The 27,731-nt window shown below is 39.8% G+C and overlaps 1 protein-coding gene across 1 annotated transcript in view; it reads right to left on the bottom strand.

The window, feature by feature from the left end:
* Positions 1-27,731, bottom strand: part of LOC126194942 (exportin-2) — a 191,038-nt gene that overhangs the window by 80,172 nt on the left and 83,135 nt on the right. The window contains exons 6-11 of the mRNA XM_049933328.1: positions 15,876-15,968; positions 15,570-15,737; positions 15,310-15,439; positions 15,061-15,224; positions 11,039-11,225; positions 3,610-3,808 (exon numbers count right to left, since the gene is read on the bottom strand). Of these exons, the coding sequence (XP_049789285.1) occupies positions 3,610-3,808; positions 11,039-11,225; positions 15,061-15,224; positions 15,310-15,439; positions 15,570-15,737; positions 15,876-15,968 (941 nt within the window). The remainder of the gene's footprint in view (positions 1-3,609; positions 3,809-11,038; positions 11,226-15,060; positions 15,225-15,309; positions 15,440-15,569; positions 15,738-15,875; positions 15,969-27,731) is intronic.

Raw genomic sequence — 27,731 nt, forward strand, 5'->3', positions numbered from 1 at the left:
TCAGATGATCAGATGGAACAGGAGACTTGTTTATAGATGAGCTGAAATGGTTCTGGTAAGGTTATCAATATATTCTGACAACCCCTGTCTTCCATGGTAGATAAGGTAAGGCTGTAAGGAAGAGATGTTTTGACATGTAACGGATGACAGCTGTCAAAGTGGAGGTACTGATGGTTGGAGCACATGGTATGGACAGACATATTTATGGGGCCATCTGAGAGATGGAGTTCGACATCTAGGTAGGCGGCTCAGTGAGTTGAAAAGGACCAGGTGAAGCAGATTTGGGAACAGGTGTTGAGGTTATGGTGGAAAGAGTGAAGATGGTCCCAGCAATGAATCCAGATAACGAAAATATTCTCAATGAATATGAACAACACAAAAGGTTTAAGGTGCTGACTGTAAAGGAAGTATTCCTCCCATACGTAAGTTGACACAAGATGGTGTCACGTGAGTACCCATGGCAGTACCATGCATTTGTTCGTAAATTTGATCTTCGGAAACGAAATAATTGTGGGTCAGGATGTAGATGGCTAGAAGGATTAGGGAAGAGGTGTAGTGAGTTTGGTATCCAGAGGACATTGGAAAAGGTAGTATCACAAGGCCACAATGTCATGGACAGGGGGGATGTTAGTGTTCAAGCACATTGCATCCGCAGTGACTGACAACTGTGGAGAAGTGGTGTGAGAAGTGTTGAGTGTCTTTAATGTAGGATGGGAGGTTAAGGACAATAGTTTGAAGGTGTTGATCAGCAAAAGCAGAGGTTCCTTCTGTGGGAGAATTGTAACCAGCCACAATGGGACAACCTGTCAGGAGGTCTGTGAGGATGGGTTTGTGACGTTTGTGGAGCAGGTAAAAGATAGGAGTGCAATGGTTGTTGGTGTGAGGAGGCAGCCTAGCCACCTCAAAAGCTGATATCTTAATCTATCCGCCTCCTCACAACAGCAACCTCCTCCCTACGGCTCCTACCTTTTACCTACTCCGAAACTCCACAAAACCAACCCCACAGGTCTCCCTATTGTCATTCAACTGTGGCCAGGTACAGTACTCTCATGGAATGAGCCTCTGCCTTTGCTGACCAACAGCTCCAAACTATTGCCTGTGATCTCCCATCTTACATTCAAGACTTTTCTCACTTCTTTCACCACATCTTCACAGTTCCGGTCTCATTACGGCCAGACTCCTTGTCGGTCACCAACATCTCGCATGCCCATGGCATTGCGGCCTTGGAACACTACCTTTCCCAACGCCCTGATACCATACCCAGCACCTCTTTCCTAATCCTCCAAGTCAACACTGAAAATTATTTCATTTTCCAAGGCCAAGTGTACAGAAAAATCAATATGTCTCTTCCTTACAGCCTCACAATCCGTGGCTACTGTATTTAGAGTGGAAAGCAGGAGTCGTCGAAATATACTGATAACCTTATCAGAGCCTTTTACTGATAGGTAATATCCTATCCAGCTCATCCATAAACAAATCTCCCATGCCACCTGCTCCTCTGACACCATTAAAACTCTTAACCATCCACCAACCAGCACTCCTATGTTCACCCAGTATTACACTAGCCTTGAAAAGCTCAACCACATTGTCCACCAGATCTTCGATTACCTCTTGTCATGTCCTTAAATGAGTAAAATCCTACCCACATCCCCTAAAGTAGTGTACTGCTGCCCACCCAACCTACAACATATCAATGTCCACCTCTATCCCAATCATACTCTCAATCCTTGTGGTCGGCCCTGGTACAATATATGCCCCATGCATTCACCTATCACCTCTCACCCCAGTCCAGTCACAGGCATTTTCTACCCATGTTATACATTAGCCATGCTGCAGTTACTGTTCAGAAGTCTACATGAGCATGACAAGTAACTAAGTGCCTACTTGCATGAATGGCCACCTCCAAACTGTGGCAAACAGCAAACTTGATGATCCAGTCGCTTGCAACAAGCTGCACACCACAACACAAATGACTTCAATAGCTGCTTCACTATATGGGCCATTTGGGTACTCCCTTCCAGCACATGTTTCTCTGAACTACACAGATGAGAATTCTCTCTCCAACACATCCTGCTTTCTCACGATCTGCTAACCTGTTCCCACTGTCTCACCTTGCCTTTTCCCTTCTCTCTTCTGTCCACACCACACGTTCTGCATCCAGATCATGTACTGCCTACTCCCACCGCTCCTCTTACCCCCCCTCCTCCATGTGGGCATTTTCCCCATCCCTACCCACTCTCTTCCCCCTTTTAACCTTTCACCTTTTTCTTTCCCCTCCCTCTCTCCCTCTATCTTCACATTTCTCTCTTTTTAACCCTCCTCTTTTACCCTCCCTCAGTTACCCCTCCCCCCTCTCCTTCCTATATCTGTTTTCGTCATGTTGTGTAACCACGAAGTCATCTGTCAAAAGAGACACCTCTTTCCTGCTGCCCCCTCCCTGCATCCTTCCCCATCGCCTCCCCATCTCCATCAGCTCAGGCAACTGCTTTCAATAACTGAGTATCAATAATATGTCTTGCCGTGGCCACAGGTGCGTACATTTGGGTGCCTGTGCGATTGTACATATGAATGTGTGTACTATTGCTAGAAAAAGAGCTAGTTGCTTCAACGCTAATGTGGTATCACCTTCTCTAGTTCCATGACTGAGGAAACACTTGAAAATTGATCGTTTTAATGTCACTAATAACATACAATGAAATGGCACATGCTAGATAAAATGAAATACCTTCCACTTATTTTCAAATAGCTTTCTATAGTTGTGTGCATAATGTAATCAATAACTCATTGTTAGAGTGGACTGACTAGGGGACCACATCCACTCATCACCAATTTTGGCCAAATCTGTTGTATATGCATGGCTTGCCCACAACTGAACCAGACAGAAGTGGGAGCTCCAGGCGGCCAAACGTTTGGAAAAAGTAGCATTTTTGGCCTGGTTTGGGCGAGGTATGAGCGATCTATTTTACTGCAGTTTATAGCCAATGGTTGACACAACAGAAAGACTACTGACCTTCAACCTAGTCACAGGGTCAAGTCCCTACAAGGAAACTTTTTTTCAGATTTATCCTCAATTTTTACATTACTTTCACTGAAAATAAATCACAACAATACTAAATATATTTTACTTATTAACATTTTCATAAAAGTCATGAATAGGAAAGACAAATGAAAATTTGGGATTGCAAATAAAATTTCCACACATTTTTTTCTAAACACTTTGTCATCTGGAGTTTCCATTTCTGTCAACTTCTTTTTGTGGCCAAGCTCTACATATACCAAAAGTGTGAATTAAACTGGTGGTGAGGAGTAGGCGTGGTCCCCTTTTGAGTACAGTATCTCGAGCAATAAAAATATTTTTCCTATATTAACTCCTTGAAATTTCCAGACAAATATTATCTGAATAAATAAATCCCATTTATCACAATTATACCACACTGCATATAGCTGTAGGCTTTTAACAATCTTGACAAACTTTATATGGACAAATCTACAGCACTGACAACTGCAGGCATTCTTACATATTCCCAGCAAGTTGACTAATTACTATTATGAATATTGCCAGCTGTTTCACCTACATTTTTAGAAATACTTAATTGTGTGTCTACTTACACTGGGCTTCCATCAGGTGTCTTCATTACCAAAATTTTTTCTATTGCACATGCAGCATATGTGTGCACCACATGACTGACAGCAGTGAGGTGTTTAACAATCTGGGGAAGAGAGCCCACTACCATTTCCCTGGGCAGCACACTTCGGAACATCATGATGTACTTTATAGAGTCAGCCTTCAAGACTGGAATAGTATTCACTGAAAGAATTGTAAGAATATAATTAAAGAAGTTGACACAAAATAATTTAGTATTTAGTTTCAAATATTTTTTCTTTAAAATATTTCATTTCCCAGATTTACGTGTAAACAACAATACAACCAATGTTGCTAGACTCATCTTCGGACAAAAGTTTTACATTCCCACACAAGATAAATCACATCTTAGGTGGACTTACAAGTTACTATATAATTAACAAACCTACTACATTTAACTTGAATAAGGTGGAAAGGTGCCTCATTCACCAGGTAACAGTGTTGGAGAATGCTATTTGCTAGTTAGAGGTTTAAATTTGTGAGATGGTACGAAAATTCTGTCTTTTTCCCTATATCTCATGTTTGTTTGTTTGAAGCAGAGGTGATGCAGACAGTTTAAGAATTTTGTTTAAATGTCATAATCATAAAATGTGGAAAGCTACACACGAGTAAATTGCTATAATTATGCCAATGGTTACAATAAAACTAGCGAGCTAGATAATGAATGGAGTAATTGTGCTTATCCTTGCAAGAAGTCACAGTGAAATGAATGAAATTAGTGTAGAGCACAAAAAGGTTTAAAAATTTGTAACGATTCTACGTAAACCAGACTGTGTAATAAACAACAGTGCTGAAATGATAAAGCAACAGCAATGTACATATAAGCAACAGACAATAGTTGCAAACTAATATATACCTAAATGTTTGAGCCATAGCAATGTGATCTCAACTATACAGGCTTCAATTCACAACTAAATAAAACAGCAGTTCTGAAAGGCAATAGCAATGTATGGATAAGGTATTTCTATTTTAATAATGTGAAACGCCCCTTTCTATTATATTTTTCTAAAATCAATTAAAATAATCAATTTTTCAAAATATAATTGGACTGATAAAAAAAATCTACTAACCAAGTGGTGGAGTGGGAACACACACAAAAGTTCTGGGAATGGGCAAGTTTTCACAGGCAGTAACTACTCCTCCTGGCAGAAGGGCTGAAGGGCAAGGACGAGGAATGAAAAAAGAAAAGGACTGGCTAAGGTTTAAGAACTGGGGAGAGTTACAGAAAAGTGGCCCAGAACCTTGGGTTAAGGGAGTCTAACAGGAGTAAGTCTCCCTTGAACAGCTCTTCAGGGTGACTTTTCCATATCTCTCCCAGTTTCTAAACCTTCCCTTTTCCAAAACCTCGCACATTTCTGTAACTTTTATATCTGTTTTCTCTTGCCTCCAAATGATGAGTAGACCTTTTTATACAAATCACCACACTTAAAATGTGCTGATCTGGCAGAAATTTGGGAGGTCAGTACATTTAAAGTACTCTGTTAAACTACGGGATGTTCAAAAAGTCTCCCCGTAGTGCCGTATGATTGTTAGGTGTGCATGCCGTATGACTGTTCGCCTACCTGGGTTACTTCCCTTCAAGTGGACTCTCCCAACATTCCCCCGTTTCGTTTATCTCTGTAAAACTGCTTATTCAATAAATTAATAACTTGTACTTCACTGAGTTTCATTTTGGTATATTCACTGCAGCATATGGCACGCACGGCTAACAATCACACAGCACTGCGGAGAGACTTCTTGAACACCCTGTATTACTTCCATCTTAAGGAACAACAACAACACAGTTTAGTGTAGCTTAACTTAGTAAAATACACTTTTCAGCTGTTGTGTAGTCAAGTATAACAGCAGCTAATTCTATGATATAATCTCGCTAATTATGTCTTTCATGTTTTGATAATGTAATCAAATTTTTCCATCATTTTCTTCCACTAAATGACTTATATTTTACAATGCTGAATATATTTTTGTAAAATCTGATATTTTTAATAAATTACCACAGCTTGTTGAGCACAAATGTGGATGTACTGTAGTAGTTTTAACTACTACATGTCTTACCAATTTTGGCTGTTCCAAAATCTCCCTTTAATTTTTATATAACAAATGTTGTTATTATAACTAAAAACAAAGATGATGTAACTTACCAAACGAAAGCATTGGTATGTTGATAGACACACAAACAAACACAAACACACACACAAAATTCAAGCTTTCACAACCCACGGTAGGAAAAGGTGGATACAAAGTGAAACTACTTTTGTGTGTGAATTTTGTGTGTGTTTGTTTGTGTGTCTATCAACATACCAACGCTTTCATTTGGTAAGTTACATCATCTTTGTTTTTAGATATATTTTTCCCACGTGGAATGTTTCCCTCTATTATATTCAAATGTTGTTATTATTATTATTATAGAAACAAATATTTCAGCTATAATGTTATCTCAAAATAATTTTCATCTTTAGTTGAACAATGGAATATCCAGGATCAAAGAATCACAATATTACGAAAAAGATAGTTGCTACTCACCATATAGCAGAGATGCTGAGTCGCAGATAGGCAAAACAGAAAGACTGTCAAACAAAGTTTTGGCCAAACAGACCTTCAACAGAACACACAACACAACACAACACAACACACACACACACACACACACAAAATGAAACCAGTCTGGCCTTGGCAGCCAAAGACTCTGTCTGTGTGTGTGTGTGTGTGTGTGTGTGTGTGTGTGTGTGTGTGTTTTCCTTTTTTTTCCTGCCTAGTCTGGTGAAGGCCTATTTGGCCAATAGCTCTGTCTGACAGTCTTTTTGTTGGGCCTACTTGCGACTCAGCATCTCTGCTATACGGTCAGTAACAATTACCCTTTTCATAATACTGTCATTTTTAAATGGAAAATGGTATGTTCTTGGTTCAATGCAATATGTATCAACAAAAAGAAAGAATGCTTGTGGAATAAGATTTTTAAATTCTAACAAAATAGGGGTAAAGTACAGGCAGACAAGCATCTATATAAAACAAGTGAATAACAAAAATCTAATATAAGAAAAGAGTGTAAGGCAGAATTGCAGGTTATCATCATTATAACTTTTACAAAAAGAAGCAAGACAAGAAGTAAAACAAATTTTCGGAAGAGTAATAAAAGCACAAAAGTAAAAGACATCAATGCACATGTTAGCATTAACAACCTCATTTTGGCCAAAAGTAAGGAAGACTTGTAAGACCTGTTGAACGAAATGGACAAAATACTTAAAACAGAATGTGTGTTCAGGATAAACAAAGCTAAAAGGTGATTAATCATGGGAAAGACAGTAATCATTTGCTTATCAGAACAGCTGGGGAAGACAAAGAAGCAAATTAAGTGTAATAATTCTTTTGTCTAGAAAGCACAAGATATTTTAAGGTGAGAAATGTCTACAATCAAAAATCAGGGCACACGAATATGGGAGAATTTGACATGTGGTGCTATGGAAGATAAAAAACGATAGGTAGAAGACAGGAAGAGGAACTAAAGACATTAGTAAAGAAATTAACAGAAAATCCTTATCATAAGTGAAAGGTAATAGGACATCTGCCACAACATCCAGAGAGTGGTAGGTGAGAACATTCCTAGAGGGCAGCAAAAGAAAATAATGGGCAAAAACAATTACGCAGATGACGGGAGTACTATGCATGCAGAGGTGAAAAGAGGTAGTGGATCGTATCAAAGTGATGTCTTAAAAATATATAAATTGTATTAAAAATGATAATGCTACACTGAAGTCATTCTCAGCAGCTCACAATAACATTTCAAATTTTTATCCAATAATTCTCAATTGACAATACTTCAATTAATAGATTAATTAATATGTATTACAAGAATACATAAAACAACAATTTTTCAGACAGAATAAAATAAACTTAGAAAAATCCTGCAACAGGGAACAGATAGAAGTAAGTTATCGATCACATAAAAATGTGATTAGACAATATGTTAAACAATTAATTAGGGTCATATTTATGGCAGTCATCACAAGGTCTCCAACATAATACTAAATGGGTTGCTAGGACTTACTTTAAGAGCTAAAATTCTCATTACTGCCAAAAGCCAAAAATGAAAGTAGAATAAACTATCCTAACTTCCAGCATTCTTATTTCCTTATTATAAGGTAAATAAATGAGACACAACCATAATAAAGTAAATAAACATATTATAAAATTTATGTGTGACATAGAAAAGACGCCTGTGGAGATGATTACACAACAAAAGGGACAAAACAAATATCAACAACTGCAAAAGACTATAACTTCTTTCAGTCACATACAAGATACCCTCCAAAGGGTCAGAAAGTAACATTGCTCATCAACTAGGAGTGTGCCAAACAAAAGTCAGAAATGCGCAGAATAGGCCATCACCATTAATTCCTTGATCAAGACCAAAATGCTGAGAGGAGATAAAATATTACAACATTTGTTCATTTTAAGAAGGTGTATACTGCATAGACCAAGAAGTACTGAAAAAGCTTGGAATATTAAATGAAACAATAAGTTCACTGTTACCAGTCACCGTTTTATTTATTTCCACGACGCGTTTCGAAGGTTTAAACCTCCATCATCGGGTGGATTTACATTAGTAAGTATTACATTTGTGTGTGTGTTGTGTTACGATTTTTGGAGGAACTTGTGGCACTGCCTAGTAGAGAAACGAGACACTATTTCAGAATATGGTTTAGGATAACTTTTGACGAAAAATTAAACTGATATCTAATGGTAAACATTAAATAAGTAAACTACAGTACCTTCAGTGATCACAGGTTCCTTTTGCTGTCATAACACATCACATGTATACTGCCACATTTGTAAACAAATATGGCGTCTGGAATCAGCTGGGTGCAAAGTTCGTATAACAGAAGTGAAGACATAATCGCAAAGTGCAAAGAATATACATCATAACAATATTATTACAGAATAATTGCTTTAAGCATTTGGCGGTGTTTGTTTTGAGGAGTCAAATATATGTGTGTGTACTTCAGGTGGTATATAAATCCAATTCTGACAAGTTAGAACAGCAAACATTCGTACTCGTTTATACAATCAGGTGAAATGTTAAAATGGCTTAAACTTCATTCTTATTGATAACAATTACGTGAAATGTTACAGACTATAATTACAATGATCATATTGGCTACAACAGTAAAATCATACATACATTACATTCTTTGATTGGGGTTAATAGACAGATATGAAGTGAGGGGCTGGAGGCAGAAGGAGAGGTAGAGAGAGAGAAAAAGAGTGTGTGTGTGTGTGTGTGTGTGTGAAAGGGAGAGGGAGAGAGAGAGAGAGAGAGAGAGGGAGAGGAAAAAGTGATTATTGAGAGGAAACATTTACATGGCAAGGAGTCTTAAGATTGCATGTTGCATATAGTAGCTGCCTAAAGGTTGGAGTAATACATTGGTTAATGCTCTGAAATATGCAGATAGATATACATTTGTGCCAGTTGTTGATGTACATACACACACACACACACACACACACACACACACACACACACACACACTCTTTTTCTCTCTCTCTACCTCTCCTCTGATTCCAGACGCCATATTTGTTTACAAATGTGGCAGTATACATGTGATGTGTTACGACAGCAAAAGGAACCTGTGATCACTGAAGGTACTGTAGTTTACTTATTTAATGTTTACCATTAGATATCAGTTTAATTTTTCGTCAAAAGTTATCCTAAACCATATTCTGAAATAGTGTCTCGTTTCTCTACTAGGCAGTGCCACAAGTTCCTCCAAAAATCGTAACACAACACACACACAAATGTAATACTTACTAATGTAAATCCACCCGATGATGGAGGTTTAAACCTTCGAAACGCGTCGTGGAAATAAATAAAACGGTGACTGGTAACAGTGAACTTATTGTTTCATTTAATGTCAGTAACAGTCACGGTAAAGCCTAACCTAAAAATGTTCACATTTAAAGCTTGGAATAGATGACAAGAGTACTTACACAACAAACATTAATGAACACACGATCATGAGTTGAATTCTTATGAGAGCTATATGAAACATTTGGCTTCTCGCTCATTCTATTTTACTGTACCCAGGAGAAGGTAAGTCAAAAATGACCAGACAGAAGGAACTGATACATAATCAAAAACAGAATAGGATTAGACTATCAAAAGACTGGCCCTAAATTAAGATGCATCACTTTCTAAGATGTAGTATTTTCTACACAAAATTTGGACATTAATACTAAACATATATAAATCCTAAGAGAAATAACAGAGAGGATGTGATTATAAATTTCTTTTGAAAAGAGAGTGCAGAACAGATACAAAAGATACACCAATGTCAATCAAAAAAGGTATGGTGACATTAAAAGAATACAGAAGTTCAAGTACCTAGGTGAGATTTTCACCTCAAACATTAACAGGTAGGCATCAGTCAAAGAAAGAGTCAGAAAGATGAAGACAGCATTAAAAACCATTGCCAGAATAATTGCAAATCAAACACCCTCTTATCACACCAAATTCTGACACTGTAGTACAACCTCAATGTTTATACCAAGCAGACATTAAAAAGTTTCAAAAGATCTTAGCCATAACAAATTAAAAGAAGAATGAAAGCAAAAAGGGTTGCAGATAAGGCATTGACTTAATAGAACAGAAAAACAAATAAACAGGAGAAAGAAGTAAATAGGGATTCAGGGAAGGAGAGATTGGTAAAGAAAAAATAAGAAAGAGAAGAGATCACAGTAAATCAGCAAAATAAGTGGCGACTCTTTTTCCACGAGAAAGCAAGAACATTACAATGAGTATCTTAAAAGAAAAGTAACAATATTATGAAAAGGGAAGTTGTTACTCACTACATAGTGGAGATGCTGAGTCGCAGATAGGCACATAAACAGACTGTCACAAATGAGCTTTTGGCCAGTAAGGCCTCCATCAAAAATAGACGACAGAAATACACACACACACACACACACACACACACACACGACTGCAGTCTCTGACAACTGAAGCCAGAAATAAGTCACAAATGGGACAGGGCTGAAATAGTCAAATAAATAAATACAAATGAAAGAGAGACAAGGGATCCTTTGTTAAGGAAGGTTAAATCCAGGAGGATGTCAGGATAAAAGCACATGCTGTCTTCAGAGATCAGAGACAATAGTACTGGGTAGAAGGATCCAAATATTGTGGAGAAGAATGGCAGCTACAAATACGTCAAAACACCCGAAAGCACCCCACTGATCAACCACACCAAGAAAACCTGAGGGATCAGTTTTTCTTTGTTGTGTAAAAAATGTCATTCTGCTTACCAGGGATTATATCATTAAAATAAATTCAAACTACACGTGAAGGTTTCTTGATTATTGTACAAAATAAATCCAAATATTCTGCCTATATCTTCTTACCTGGTTTCTGAAGCTCTGTTAGTATGTGCTCCTGTGCGAAACTGTTGAGATCAACCAGCTGGCTAGACTGTGTTATGCCATGTTTTTGTGTCTGTCCTCTGGCAGCAAGAGACGTGACCAAGTACAGAGCAGCATCTTTACTTCGCCAGTTTTGATCTGGGCTCTCACCATACCTCTGTATCATTGCCTTAAAAATAACAGACATTGAAGACGGAATTATCATTCTTTTTCCTAACTAATTTAAGCTCTTCTACACAGTTTTAATTTACTTTTTTAGTTTAGTTTCCATTTAAATACGCATTAAACACAAAGAAATAACTAAATATCATTTAGTATTTCTCAGTGGATCAGTTCCTTATGGGTTCTAAGCCACAACAGATTTTACTTTCCATTTTTCATAATATTTAGCAGAGCACATCTCTGTTAGGTAGCACCAACACATAGCGCAATGTATTTCCTTAGCTAATGGCTGATTGTTCTGTGTAGTCACTGAGAAAACTATCTCTGTATTCACTGAAGTTTTATGTCAATTAAATTTGCTGATATAGAAGCTCACAATGTAATTACTTTAACATCACTGAATTCGAAATATGTGACAGAATTTAGCCCACTGGTATGGTTGCAAGAGACTTGGGCATTAGAGTCATTTCAGCAGTGACCTTTCCCCTGAGATGCAGACATCAGATCCGATACTTCACTAAGTTGGTCTAGAGGATAGAGACAATCATGATAATGGTGGTGGTGGTGGTGGTGGTGTGTGTGTGTGTGTGTGTGTGTGTGTGTGTGTGAGGGGCAGGGGTCTGTTTCTTCCTCTTTTCTGCATATACTTTCTCCCTCATGATTTCCAACCCCCCTTCCCTTCCCCACATATGTTAGCCAATTTCTTGTCATTTGTCTGCCACATTCATGTCTCAAGTCCTCCTTTCTTGCTAGCTATCTGCTTTTACTGCCTTCAACTGTCCTATTCCTATTATTTCCAATGTGCCTTTTTAAAAAAAAAAAATATTTAATCTGTTTCTATACTCTTGATATCCATTTATTACCTATATGCTAAATCCAACAGATGACTGTTCCACTATTCCTTGAAAGACCTGTGGTCAAAACAGTTTATTTGGCACCTGCAGACAATGCTTTTACTTGTCTTCCTAATCAATTCGTACAGAAATTCTTTTGCTTTCCTGTAATACACTGAGGTGACAAAAGCCATGGGATATCTCCTAATATCGTGCCAGACCACCACCTGCTTAGTGTAGTGCAGCAACTTAATGTGGCATGCACCCATCAAGTTGTTGAAGGTCTCCTAGAGAAATACTGAGACATCCTGCCTCTATAGCCATCCATAATTGCGAAAGTACTGCTGGTGCAGCATTTTATGCGCAAACTGACCTCTCGATTACGTCCCACAATTGTTCAATAGGATTCATGTCAGGCAATCTTGGTGGCCAAATCATTCATTCAAATCGTCCAGAACGTTCTTCAAACTAATCACAAGCAATTGTGATCCATTCACACATGGCACATTATTGTCCACAAAAATTTCATTGTGTTTTGGGAAGATGAAGTCCATGAATGGCTGCAAATGGTCTCAAAGTATTTGAATGTAATTATTACCAGTCAATGAATGGTTCAGTTGGACCCACACCATTATGGAGCCACCAACAGCTTGCACAGTGCCTTCTTTACAACTTGAGTCCATGACTTTGCGGGTCAACACCACACTGTAACCCTACCATCACCTCTTACCAACTGAATTCAGGACTCATCTGACCAGGCCACAGTTTTCCACGGTCCAACGAATATGGTCAACAAGCTCAGGAAAGGCATTGCATATGATGGCGTCAGTCGTCTGTTGCCATGGCTTATTACACCAGATTTCACCACACAGTCCAAACAGATATGTTTGCTGTATGTCCCTGGTTATTTCATGCAGTGTTGCTTGCCTGTTAGCACTGACAGCTCTATGCAAACGTCACTGCTCTACTCCATAACAATTTCTGAAATGGAATGTCTCTTGCACATAGCTCCAACCACCATTCCTCTAATCACACAAAATCATTAGTCTTTTGATTTTGTCTTTTTCTTAACATGCATCCAAAAAAATTCTTTTTTATGGAAACAAAATCTGTAAAATTCAAGCAAACTGAAGTCTTAAAGAGGAATCAGTGTTTGTTTAAAACAATTTTTACTGCCAGAAACAATTATACTTTTATACTACTGGTTTTGACCATTTCAAACAATTTTGTTCGCCCGTAAAAACAAAAATCAAAACTTCTAAATAATTTGGCATGTTATATTTAATATATATTCAGTATCATAAGATAAAGAGCTAGTAAAATTCTGTTTATCAATGTACTTCGCAGGATAACCATGCTTTGCCACTAACTTAAAAGGTGTTCTCCTAGACTTTATATAGCAGAACCAAAATAAAAAGTAAAAACTAGGCACCACCACCATCTGTCAGTGGTTAAAAGTGATCAAATTCAATAATAATACACTGGTAACACATGACAAACTGTTATAAAATATCTTTACTCATATTTTAGACAGATTACATTAAAAACAATAAAAAGTAAAAATAAAACTATGGAAAACCAGGGTGGAGTAACAACGAAGATACATTGCTACTCACCACACAGAGGCAGCATTGAATGGCAGACAGGCACATTTAAATGTACAATTAAAAGTAGACTAAGCTACAGAATACAGATTTACAAAAAGACACACACATTCATTCATACATGCACAACTCACATACATGGTCACTGTCACCTCTGTGCACTGAGAGGATCAGTGACCTCAGTTGGAGAGGGAAGTTGCGATATAGATGAGATGTGGAGCTGGGAGGAGGAGAGATAGCAGGGTAGGGTTGGGGACACTGTTATGCTGCCTGTGAGATTGTGCAAAGACATGGTGCGGACGAGACTGTGGACTGCTGGGTGTAGCATCCTCTTCCCTCCACCCACTCCAAGCATAGATTCTTGATGCATCACCTAGCCACTCACCATCCTGTCCCTGTCCTCTCCCACAGGCAGTACAAACTGCATCTTTCCCCATCCCTACCTTGCTATTCCTCCCTCTCCCTGCCCCACACATTCCTGTACTCCCACAACCCACACCAACAAAAATGCTGCTCACTTCAGTCGAGCCTCGGCACCAGAAGACGACGGCGGCCGTGTGTGTGTGTGTGTGTGTGTGTGTGTGTGTGTGTGTGTTTCTAAACCTACAGGACTCTGTCCAATAGTTTACTCTACTCTTAATTGTACTTTTAAATGTGCCTGTCTGCTGCTGAATATCCCCTCTATGTGGTGAAAAGTCATCTATCTTAATTCACATTGTTAAAAATTAACTACCAATGATTAACTGGATATGAGTCCCTAAAAGATGCTTTCTCTTTCATTTGCAATTTATTTACTTCACAGTCAGATGAGTCTTTCAGGTAGACAGGAATCTCCACTTCGTCTCACAAGCACACCTGAGCACAAGTGAATGTGTGCGAACTGTGCGTAATAAACCAAGATTGTCCATTTGGCAACCTGTCCTGCTCCTTCCTGCTAGCTCTTACTGTGTATCCAAATAATGTGCATTATTGGGCACAGCTGATGGCTATTTAAAGATTCTGTTACATTTCATGATAGGACATTTTATATTGTTAGTGTAATGGTATACTATGCACTGGTTTTATCATTTTCAGCCACTATCAGATGGTGCTAGTGAATTGTTTTTACTTTTATTTTACCTTTGGCTGTATAAAACATCTTAAGTTAGCAACAACACATGGTCTTTCTGTCAAATTATACAGAAGATTTAATTTTTTTGTGAATCTGATGATGACTTGACCCATTCAAAACGGGTAATCTAAAAACATAAATGTGATTGTGTCTCGTAACAAAAATTATTTTTAAAAAATATAACATCATCTCCAATCACTAACACACATATACAACATAAAGGGATTATTTCCTTCCCTATTTCATTCTAATCTTCACGCCTTTTGATCTAATCACAAATTTATGTTATCTTACCTGTACATACTGTCCAAACACCTCAATCATTTTTGCTTCAAAGTACTGTGACAAAACTTTTACCAAGTCACATACAGAACGCCGTCTTGTGTCAACATCTGAACCTTCGATGTCACGTCTAATATATTCCTCTGGGTTATCTTCAAACAACTCCTCGTCAGATGCTAAAACACAGGAAAAAAGTACAGAGCAGAAACTGCAAAGCCTATCTCATCGTCATCCACATAACATTCAAGTGCCATTACTAACCTCTAAATTCCATATTAGGTATTACAATTTTCTCACATATGCTGCTCATAATGATGGGATCTTCAAACAGGTGTCGGTATTGTGAACGGTTTGCAACAGTTGCCAGGAACTGCAGAGCATTGCTGACCAACTGTTAAGATTATACAAACAAACCACAATCTAAATGATATGCCTGTTCACTTCCTTATCTCTCCCTCACCACATATAATAAACTAAACAAAGCGAAAATCTGCAACAATGGCAGTAGCCCTCGTACTTACCAAGTCATACTTAGGTTGCGTTCCTGTTGAAATTAGCAGGTTCCAAATATCTGTCACGAACTGTGGAAGGTAACTCTGGAACTCTTCATCATATTTCAAAGCATATAATGCAACATTGTCACATATCTGTGATTTCAACTGCTCAAGAAGTCCAGCTTCCTCTTCATCCTAGAAATGAAAATGGAGAGAGTGGGGTGGAGCTAAATGAAGTATTTACATTAACTTTATGAACTGTGCAAGTAGAACAAACGTAGAGAGAAAAATGAAATATGTGCCAATACAAAAGGAATATATTATTACAAATACCTCATTTTTGAGACATGGAACATCAACAGTCAGTAGTTCATGGAAATTTGACATCCACGTCCCCATATTGTCCTCAAAAAATTCTGGAAGATCCTGCACAGACAAATACAATCATGAGGACAATAATTGATCACAGTTTTACTTTATCTTTACAATGAATGTGAGAGTGGAACTCAAAAAACTTCAGTGAAACATTTTAATCAAATACAAAATTATGAAAATGAAGTACTGAACTACAGTGCCAAAACAGTTTATGACAAAGGAAAGAACAAAAAAACAAAACTTCAATCACATTTCTGGCTACCTTAAATCTGCCTGAAAGATGTTAATAATCAGAAACTGAAATCATCTACATCTATATACACGATTTTTAAAAAATGAAGGTTTTCATATTTAGCACCAATAGTATTCTCCAATTCTTCACCAATAGTATTCACCAAAGTATTCTCCATTAACAATTTATAGTCTCACTTCCTAGTTTTGCTTAACAGGTACTAGGATCCAACATTATGGATTTTAGATTCATTTACAGACACAGGAAATTGACAAAAAATATTGCAAACTACTATTGCTAAACACAGCAGCTATATTCATAATGGTATTCTTTCTGCACTAGCTTCTGCAGGTCAGTGCAGTATCATTATGAAAAATCAACACATCTTTTTCTTCCTCTTCTTCTAAATTATGTTTAGGTTTTCTTTAGTGAATCTTGTTAATGGAACAAAATGGGGAAGTGACATTTCTTGATGATCATGCATAAAGTACAAAAATTCAGAGATAAGAAGACACAGTTAGTTAAAAGCAACTCACTCAAATCAAATACTGAATCACAGATGAATTCAGCAATATACTGTTATCAACAGTAATAGTATGTGCACTTCTGCTGTTTGTTAGAGACAAACTCTAAGCGACTTAATTACTCTGCAGTTGATAAATATGAGACCTCTTTTGAGTGCTGGCAACACTAAGCATTAGAGGGTATCCCATAACCAGAGCGAGTATCACAGGAACACAGCAGAACACAAACTCACAGTGTAGTGTCCAATAGAGGTGAAAAATGTCAGAAAGAAATCCTGCCAAGTGTGACCCATGTGCTGTGACCCGCTTCCCAACTGCAGAAGGAACATCACCTACCACAATATTTTCGTGCATCAAAATGATTTATGGTGAATGTGTTATGAACAGAATGAGCATGTTTAGGTGGTGTAGGCAGAACAAATGTATATGACAAACAAAGGAGAGGAAGACCTTCCATTTTGACTGATGAGTGGATGCAAAAAAATTGTGCACTTACAAAGACTGTCGACTGATAGCGGATGAAATTTCTGTGATGTTCCACACCTCTCCAGAACTCTCTTAAACATGACACTTACTCACAGAAATGTTGGGATATTGGAAACTGTGCACAATAATGTCCCAAGCAGATGACAGAGTACCACAAGAAAAAACAGGTATAGTGCCCATGATTTTGAGGGACTTGAATTGGAAGGTGGGGATTTTATGAATTCTACTGTGACCAGAGATGAAACGTGGGTGTCTCATTACACATCTGAGACAAAAAGACAATGATCACAATTGTGTGACACCAATTTCTCATCTGTCAAAAAATTCAAAACCACAATTTCGAGGGGAAAAAAATGATGGCCTCAGTGTTTTGGGACCAAAACGGCATCATTTTGGTCAAATTTCTGCCTCAGGGGGAGACCATCAACACACACTATTGAGACCATAGAAAAACTTGAAGGAAGCACTGAAAACAAAACAAGGCAAATACTGGTGAGAGGAATGTGCTTTTTCGTGACAATGCCTGTCCTCACACAGCCTTGGCCACCAAGGAACTCTTGGACTCATCTTGCTGGGATATTTCAAACCACACCCCATATTCCCCTGATTTGCCACCTATAGATTATCATTTTTTCACTTCCCCGAAGGCACATATGAGTGGAATTAAATTTTCAATTAATGAGCAGGTGCAGAAAGAGTTTCTGAAGTGGGGGAGGGCACTGGTAGGAGAGTTCTTTGAGGAGGGCATGAAGAAGTTTGTACCACAGCTCACCACATACTTTGAACAGGATGGTGATTATGTAGTAAAATATTCAACAAGAGCATCAACAATAATCTGTATCTTTTTCCCCCTTTCTTTTTTTCAGATTCACTTTTTCCACAAAATATAAAAATCTAGTAAACTTACTTTTTGAATATGCCTCATATAAAACACTTTCTCTTGCATGCATGGGCACACGCATGCGCACACGACTGAGTGCACGCACATACAAAATCTCCTATTTTTGATTTTCTAATATTAGTGTTAAAATTAAACCAAATGTTGACAATGTAAATCAGAAAAGCACCAACTACCCACCCCATTGGTCGCACAGTTAGCACTAATAAGGAGACCACACCAACTCCTCATAACAAATTTCATTCAAATTTATGGTTTGTTTAGAGCTCAGCCAGAAATGAAGGTGACAGAAGTGAGAGCTCCAGATTGCCACACATTTAATAAAAAATAGCATTTTCGATGCAGGTTGGGTGAGTTATGAGCCATTTACATTAGCATGGTTTCTACGCAGTGGTTGACGCAGCGGAAAGAGTACAGAATGGTAATCCAAGTGTCATGTGGTCAATTCTTTCTGCGAAAACTTTTTTTATTTTCCTTTTCGCATTACTTACACCTCAAATAAACCAAAATAATGTTCAATATATTGTTTTCATTAAACATTTCCATAAAAGGCAAGAAAAGGAAAGGCAAAGTAAAATTTAGGATTGCAAATGAATTTGCAGGAAGGGTTTGTACAACATACAGGAGAACTTTGTATACAAAATTAGATACTTTCATTACTTTAAATTTGATGACTTACACACACCGGGGTGGTTGGCATTGACCATAAAAAATAAACTCTGTATTTTTGAAATTGCCTGTTGTTTTAATGTTCCTATATGAAGAAAAAATATGGTTTACATTTATAAAAGGTTATTTCTCACTGGACAGTTTGGGAGTAAATCATTCTCAATGAAGTCCTTTCCACTTGAATTACAATTTCTTCTTGGAAAGTCATTTTCAATAAGAAATTTTCTTTTGCATTTCCTTTTATGAAAATGTTAATAAATAAAGCATACTGAACATTGTTTTGGTTTGTATGCAGTTTCAGTAACGTAAAACTTGAAAATAAATAAGAAACAAATTTCCACAAGGAACTCAACCCTGCAACCCTTGAATTAGTGTTTGGTACTCCTTCCTCTGTACCAACAGATGCCTAGAAACTACACCAACTTAAATGGCTCATGCCTCATCTGATCTGCACCAAAAATGCTACTTTCACTAAACGCTTGGCTATCTGGCACTCCCACTTCAACCACTTAATTTCTGTAAAGTCCTGCATACCACAAATTTGGATGAAATCTGTGATGATGGGTAGGCAAAGTCCTGTCATAAGTATCTACAACCAGACAACTTGTATGGTATAGCAGTAATAGATTATACACTATGTGATCAAAAGTATCCGGACACCCCCAAAAACATACTTTTTCATATTAGGTGCATTGTGCTGCCACCTACTGCCAGCTACTCCATATCAGCACCCTCAGTAGTCATTAGACATTGTGAAAGAGCAGAATGGGGTGCTCCGCGGAACCACAGACTTCGAACATGGTCAGGTGATTGGGTGTCATTGTGTCATACGTCTGTACGCGAGATTTCCACACTCCTAAACATCCCTAGGTCCACTGTTTTTGATGTGTTAGTGAGGTGGAAATGTGAATGGACAGGTATAGCACAAAAGCTTACAGGCCGACCTCATCAGCTGACTGACAAAGACCACTAACAGTTGAAGAGGCTAATAATGTGTAATAGGCAGACATCTATCCAGACCATGACACAGGATTTCCAAACTGCATCAGGATCCACTGCAAGTACTATGACAGTTGGGTGGGAGGTGAGAAAATTGTGATTTCATGGTCGAGCGGCTGCTCATAAGCCACACATCATGTCAGTAAATGCCAAATGACACCTCGCTTGGTGTAAGCAGCGTAAACATTGGATGATTGAACAGTGGAAAAACATTATGTGGAGTGACAAATCACAGTGCAAAATGTGGCGATCCAATGGCAGGGTGTGGATATGGCATATGCCCAGTGAATGTCATCTGCCAGCGTGTAACAGTAAAATTTGGAGGCTGTGGTGTTATGGTGTGGTTGTGGTTTTCACAGAGGTGGCTTGCACCCCTTGTTGTTTTGCATGGCACTATCACAGCACAGGCCTACATCGATGTTTTAAGCACCTTCTTGCTTCCCACTGTTGAAGAGCAATTTGGGGATGACGATTGCATCTTCCAACACGATCGAGCACCTGTTCATAATGCACGGCCTGTGGCGGAATGGTTACACGACAATAACATCCCTGGCCTGCACAGCGTCCTGACCTGATCCCATAGAACACCAATGAGATGTTTTGGAATGCCGACTTCGTGCCAGGTCTCACCGACCGACATTGATACCTCTCCTCAGTGCAGCACTCCATGAACATGGGCTGTTGTTCCCCAAGAAACCTTCCAGTACCTGATGGAATGTATGCTTGCGAGAGTGGAAGCTGTAATCAACACTAAGGGTGGGCCAACACCGTACTGAATTGCAACATTACCGATGTAGGGTGCCACTGAACTTTTAAGTCATTTTCATCCAGGTGTCTGGATACTTTTGATCACATAGTGTATACACAAACTTTCCTTGTGCATCAATCTATCAGCGGAAACATTATCAAAATGCCTACAGTAGTTTCTGAAATTATCCCTCACACACAGACAGAAAAACACAATGAGCGACTTTAAACTAGTACAGCAGAGGTCCACTAATCCGAACATTCGGTTAATCCGAACATGAAAAATGTTAGTCTACGTATGGAAAACTGCACGGTAAACTGCTGTATATACACACTATTTTAACTTATATAGTACAGTAAACATGTATTAGAAAAGCTGGGAAGAAAACATTAGGTTTAAACAATGCATAAAAATGAAAGAAAAGCTGTCAAACTTACTAAAATACAGCGGAAATGTTATCCCTACTTTTTAGATGACAAAAACTCAGTCATTGTTTTCTGGCGTAATGAAGACAGTCTGTTATATATGCATAAATGCGCCATTGCCTCGTAAATATCAAATCAGCAGGTGTAGCAGTGGGCTGTTGCTCCAAATAACGTAGTGTGAGGTCAAGGGCTTCTGCTGCATCACTGTGTGGCACCAGCTCTCCTTTGTCACTTTCAAGCTCATTGTCACTTCTATCACAGCAGGCCACTTCTTCCTGGTCTTGAGTCGCAGCAGCGACTAAATCAGCATCAGTAAGGTTCTCCACACATGCCCCATCCGCTGCCATCCACTCATCTACATCTCCTTCACTAGCCTCTTCACATCCAGGGAATATCTGTATCATTTGTAGTAGATTTTCCTCTTCATTTTCAACTAGGTTGTCCTGAAATTCAAGAGATGACCACAGTTTTCTCCACGATTTTCTCAGAGTATTTTCTGAAATATTCTGCCATGCCTCAACGGTGCAATAATCAACATCCTTCACATTGGTCTTTTTTATTTTGTCCACTAAAAGAATGCTATCATCCTGGATCAGCATTCTTAAAAATTGTTTTCTGTAAATCAGTTTTAATGTTTGCAGTATGCCCTGGTCGATCGGCTGTAGAAGCAGTGTAACATTCGGCAGCAAAAACTTCGCCACAATTCCTCCATCGCATAATTCCTCAGTGCTGGGGTGAGATGGCGCGTTATAAATCAAAAGGATTGCACGGGGAGACAAATGATTTTCCTTAGAAAACTCTTGAACAGGGGGAACAAACTGGCCGTGAAACCATTCTTTGAACAGCTTACCATCCATCCATGCTCTTTTCTGGTTGCAATAATATACAGGCAGGGACTTCATGTTGCAATTTTTAAAATCTCTGAGCCTCGCAGATTTGCCGATCAGCATTTAAGGCAGCTTGTGATTACCAACAGCGTGGCTGCATGCTAATAAAGTCACATTTTAAAACCAGAGCATGGTCTTCTGCTTTTGATGCCAGGCTTTCTGTTGGCAGTGCCCTAAATTAAAGCCAGTCTCATCAGCGTTATAAATTTGTTGGTGAGAATATTTTCCCTCTCTTATCATTTTTTCAAACTCACCCAAGTATTCCTTCGCTGCATAATAGTCAGAAGAAAGCTTCTCTCCAGTAATTGTTAGCTGATGGATTCCATGACTTTTTTTGAATCTCTCCAACCAACCCATACTCACACTTAAAGACTCATCACCATTCATTAACTTGTTCAGGTAAACAGCCTTCTCCTGAAACAGTACTCCACTCAAAGGAGTTTCCCTTTCTCTTTCCTGCGTAAACCAAAGGAAAAAGAGCTTCATCCACTTTATTGTACTGGGACTGTTTCAAAGTCTGCCAAATTTCGAGTGTTTTAACACGAAGACATTGCACAGAATTGTTCAAGCTCCACTCGGTTCTTCTTCCAATCACAAATGGTTGCTTTACCAACACCTAGTTCCGTTGCCACTTTATATACATTCTCACCATTGTCTATATGCTTCAAAGCATTCAGATTTTCTTTGAGAGTTAATGTTGTATGTTTCCATTTACTCATGACGAAAATACGTACACCACTACATCCAAACGAATACAATACAACTGTTATGCGTGCCAGCGATCGATAATTAACATAGTCCATTGCTTTGGAGCCAACTGGCAGTGCACTGACGTCACACACTACAAAGATCTCAACAATGCACAACAACAAGGGCAGGGAGTGAGAGTGAGCCATTGTTCCCACACTTGTTCCCATTTGTTACCATGGTGTACCTACTTATCTGCTCGGTATACTTCATTCTAGAAACTCGTCATCGTAATTCCGGCTACTCCAAACAAATCGGTAATCCGAACAAGGTCTGGTCCCAATTACTTCGGATTAACGGGACTCTACAGTAACATATATAGATGAATGGTTAAGGAGTGACAAATTATGAATCATCCACTCTGAATACACATGGAAATACCCCAAAGCAAGCAAGTCAGATGATACCAAAAAAAATCCTTAATACTATTTCCACACTTCTCCCTTCAATCTAAAACAGTAGACTGATGTAAGACTGCACATAAGGCTGCCGTCTTAACAGAATATAACACATAGTGGAGTTACAAGGTACAAATCCCATTTGCATGCAACAAACAACACAAATTGGTATGCTCTCTAATTGGGAGTGGGAGCAGGTATAATGTCTTATTGTTAGTTGTTGTTGTGTGTGTTAGTTACTTTCTTTTATTGGTCAGACTTATTGTACACCTGTCCATATTATATTTTCTTTAACAGCATAGTAATAACAGGCAAGTGGCAGCATATGACATGTGGTAATACTGCATGTAAAAACAAGAAACTATGTGTTGAAGCAATGCTGTAAAAAGGTATCTGATTCACTCTTTCGTGGTTGTCTTCCATTATAATGTCTTCCATTATAATGCAAACTACATCTTCATCCATATTCTGCAAACCACTGTTAATAGCACGGCAGATGATAATACCCATTAGAGTTTCTTCCCATTCCACCCGTGTATGGACCACAGGAAGAATGGCAGCATAAGTGCCTCTGTGCACACTATAATTAGCCTTATTTTGGCTACATATTCCCTACAGGAGTAATACTTCTTGTTTGAACATTATTTTTGATTTCCTTCATGAAAGTGTTTTAAGTGTTGAATTTTTGCTGTAACTAGAGGTACACAACAAATACCATGAGAGCTCGTCCTCGAATGGTGCCTGTCAAGTCCATGCAGCAGCCTACAGATGGCACTCAGAAACCCAGACCTCTTTCTGCTTGCGTGTCACATCCTGCGATGCGTCATGTACATCTGCCAATAGTGTGGACAGTCATTACAGAGGCACTGTCAACTGTGGCCTATTTCGTTACTGCTTTATACTGGGGGACATGCAAATCCTACCACCAATAAGCACCATATCACAATGCGCCCCAGACACACATGTGCACGCGCACGCACGCACGCACGCACGCACACACACACACACACACACACACACACACACACACACACCTCTCTGTGGGCACCACCTTGATGAAGCACTGTCCATGCGGGTGGAAAGGCTTGCATATCCACGTGAAGCGGAGGGCTATACTGAAGGTAGAGGACCTACTGCCGATGGATCAGACTAAGTGTCCCACAACGTCCCATCTTCCCTATCCACTCCTATGCCCAACCCAAGGTGTGATGCGATCCGGGCTGAGGGGTGCATGCCACATGGGAAGACGTGTCTCAAATAGAGCCTCAGGGATACCAGGTGACCTCCCTGAGTAAGTAGCCTTACAATGAACGGGGTATTCGTGATGTGAGCCTTGTAGATCCCCAAATTTTGTGGGACCAATAAGGACACAATTAAAGAAAACACACAAAAACAAACTAAGGGGCAAACTGAGACCTCAGATATCGAAACATCAGGGTCAGTACCGATGGAAGGCACTCCCACTTCTGAATCAGGGTCTAGGCCTGAGCCAGAAGTGGGAAATGTAACCAAGAAGCTAGACCAGATCAAAGGCTTTTCTGGGGCCCAGAGGAGGAAACTACTCAGGGAACAGAGGAAAAAGGAAGGGAAAGAATGGCTTCCTAAAGACAAGTGGAGGGAATTAAAGGGACTTGGCCCTAACACCCCAGGAAGAAACTGTCTCAGGTTGAAGGGGATAAGCAGACTCCCACTATGTCAAAGACAGGTAGCAAGCAGATAAGGGAGGAATCCTCCCTGGATAAGCAAGTCCAGAAAAAACCGAGGCAAGAAATAGAGAAACAGACCTATAGTACTGGAGTCTCGGTTTTTAGTATGGCAGTTACCCAGGAAGGCTATCCACTGGTGGCCATCACATCGCAGCAGGGGAATTGGTACAGATGGCCCTCTTTAAAAAGATTGGGGGGACGCTGGCCCAGGACCCAGCTTCAGGGGGGTCTATCTAGATCATGGTGCCCTCATTTTTTTCTGTGAGGAGGTGCACACAGTGGAATGCCTCAAGGATAAGGTGCCCATGATATCCCCGTGGGAAGATGCGAAGCTGCTGGTTAAGACAGCAGTGGAGCTTCTTAAGACCACAAAGATATCAATATGGGTACCAAAGATCCTTAAGGAAGTCTCTCCTAAGACACTGTTTGGGAAAATAGGTGCCCAGAACCCAAAAGTCTCGACATAAGACTGGAGAGTGATCAACCAGAAGGTTGCACCAGAAGAACGAACCCTGGTAGTGGAGGTCGGAGAGAAGTCCCTGAAGGCGATGCGGATGCAGGACCTAAAATTATTTTTAGGGTTCTCGCAGGTCACCGTCAGGGTTCTCACAGACCTCACAGATAGCAGCAAGACGGAGACTGGAGGTGCTGCAGATTAATCTGCAGCACAGTAAAGGGGCCTCTGCTGCCCCAAGTCACTGCCTGGGGAGGCAGGAAGTGGACGTGGCCCTGATTCAAGAACCCTATTTATATAAAGGAGGTGCATCGGGCCTCAGTGGCACTGGAGGTAAGCTGATTTATGCTAGAAATCTAAGAAACTCCAGAACATACATGTATGCAAAAAATGGAATTTCTTTCATGCCAATGATAGATTTCTGCTCAAGGGCCTTTGTGACCATTAAAATGCAGCAATGTGAGGAAGATACCACGAGGGAAATCGTTTTGGCCTCAGCATACCTTTCTTACGAAGACAGCTCTCCTCCTCCCTTGGAGGTGAGGAGACTGGTAGAGACTTGCCATCGGCAAGGTGACCAACTGCTGGTGGGATGGGACGCCAATGCCCACAACCCAGTATGGGGCAGCAAGGACACCAACAGTAGTGGTGAGTACTTCTTGAATTCCTTTTAGCTAGCAATTTAGAGGTCCTGAATAGGGGCAATGAACCTACATTCAGGAATAGCAGAAGGGAAGAAGTAATTGACATAACCTTTAGTTCCATGATGATGGTCAGCTAAGTCAAACAATGGCACGTGGTGTTGGAGGGACTTGATTTAGGCTTATCGGAAATTAAAACCACAATAAGGAATCCAGTAGAATTTGAGGAAGTAGCAGACTCTGTTACCTCTGCCATAGTGACCTCATATCAGGACAACTGCACAATCACCAAGAAGTGCCCGAATAGGAGTGTGCCTTGGTGGAATAACAACTTAGAAATGCAAAGAAAACAGGCACGGAGACTGTTTAATATTGCGAGACGTAAAGGACAATGGGCTAAATATTGTGAGGCCCTTGTCAACTACAATCTTGCAAACAGACAAGCAAAGAAGGCATCCTGGAAGGTATTTTGTGGTGGAGAGCACGGCCGCACAAGCCAGACTTCACAAGATTCTCACTAGAGTACCAACCAATCCAGGAGATACGTTGAGGAAGGAGGATGGGGAATACGCAAAGACACCACATGAGATGCTGGAACTGCTCCTCAAAACTCACTTCCCTCAATATGCTCTGCTGGACAACACAGTCCAGAATGTGATCCGGGAGAGACACTGGTTCTCAGGCACTCGAAGAGAGGGCTGGGAATCAGCCAAGGAGTGTGTGAACTTTAATAAAATCCAATGGGTGGTGGGAACATTCCAACCGTTCAAGTCACCTGGCCCAGATGGAATTTTTCCAGCTCTCCTGCAACAGGCGGGAGAGAAGCTCATAAGAGTCCTATGCAGGCTATTCAGGGTTAGCCTAGCAGTAGGAATCATTACCAATGCTCGGAGGGCAGTGAAGGTTGTCTTCATTCCAAATCCAGGGAGAACTGATCATACCAAAGCTAAGGATATGAGATCAATCAGTCTGTCCTTCTCCGTTCTCAAAACATTTGAAAAATTGGTTAATGTATATGTTGGGGAGAGGAGGCTAAGTAGGGCTCCTCTACATTCAAACCAACATGCTATCAACCAGGTAAATCATGTGCAAGTCAGCTCTCCACCAACTCGTTGGGAAGTTGGAGAAAGCACTTCACTTCCAAGAAAAGCCCTCTGCATCTTCCTGAATATCGAGGGGGCCTTCAGTAACACGACCTACGATTCCATGGTAAGGGCAGCAGAGGTGCATAATCTGGGGACCACTATATGCAGGAGGACCAGGGCCATGCTTAGTGGAAGGAAAGTAGAGGCTACCATGATGAATGAAAAGATTGTAGTTAACACCACTAGAGGCTGCCCACAAGGAGGAGTTTTGTCCCCTCTATTGCGGAATTTAGTGGTGAACGAACTCATTGAGGAATTAAATTCCAGACAATGCTTCTGACAAGGATACACAGATGACCTTGTCATAGTAATACTTGGCAAATTTACTGACACAGTTAGAAATATGGCACAAGGAAGTTTGGACATTGTGCAGAATTGGTGCATCAAACAGGATCTGAGGGTTAATCCTAAGAAGACTGTTGTGGTGCCATTTACGAAGAGACATATTCAACACTCAAGTTGGAATCTAAAGCTCTTCAATGAAACTCTACCTGTGAACGGGATAGTGAAATATCTAGGGGTAACTGTAGATGAGAAGCTAACATGGACCCCTCACATTAAGAGTATCTGCTCCAAGACAAAAAGTACTCTAATGAGCACTAGAAGGGCTTGTTGCAAAAACTGGGGCCTAAGCCGCAGGGATATGCGCTGGATATACACCACAGTGGTCAGATCTACGGGGCTGTAGTGTGGTGGAAGAAGTTACAACAGCGGGTTGCAGCTAAGAAGCTTGCTAAGGTGCAGAATTTGGCCTGCTTAGCCATAACAGGTGGAATTAGCAGCACACCAACTGCTGGAATGGAAGCCATGCTGGACGTGCCTCCACTATATCTTTGGGTCAAGATGGAGGCAGCA

This window comes from Schistocerca nitens, chromosome 7 (assembly GCF_023898315.1).
Source record: "Schistocerca nitens isolate TAMUIC-IGC-003100 chromosome 7, iqSchNite1.1, whole genome shotgun sequence".
Lineage (NCBI taxonomy): Eukaryota > Metazoa > Arthropoda > Insecta > Orthoptera > Acrididae > Schistocerca > Schistocerca nitens.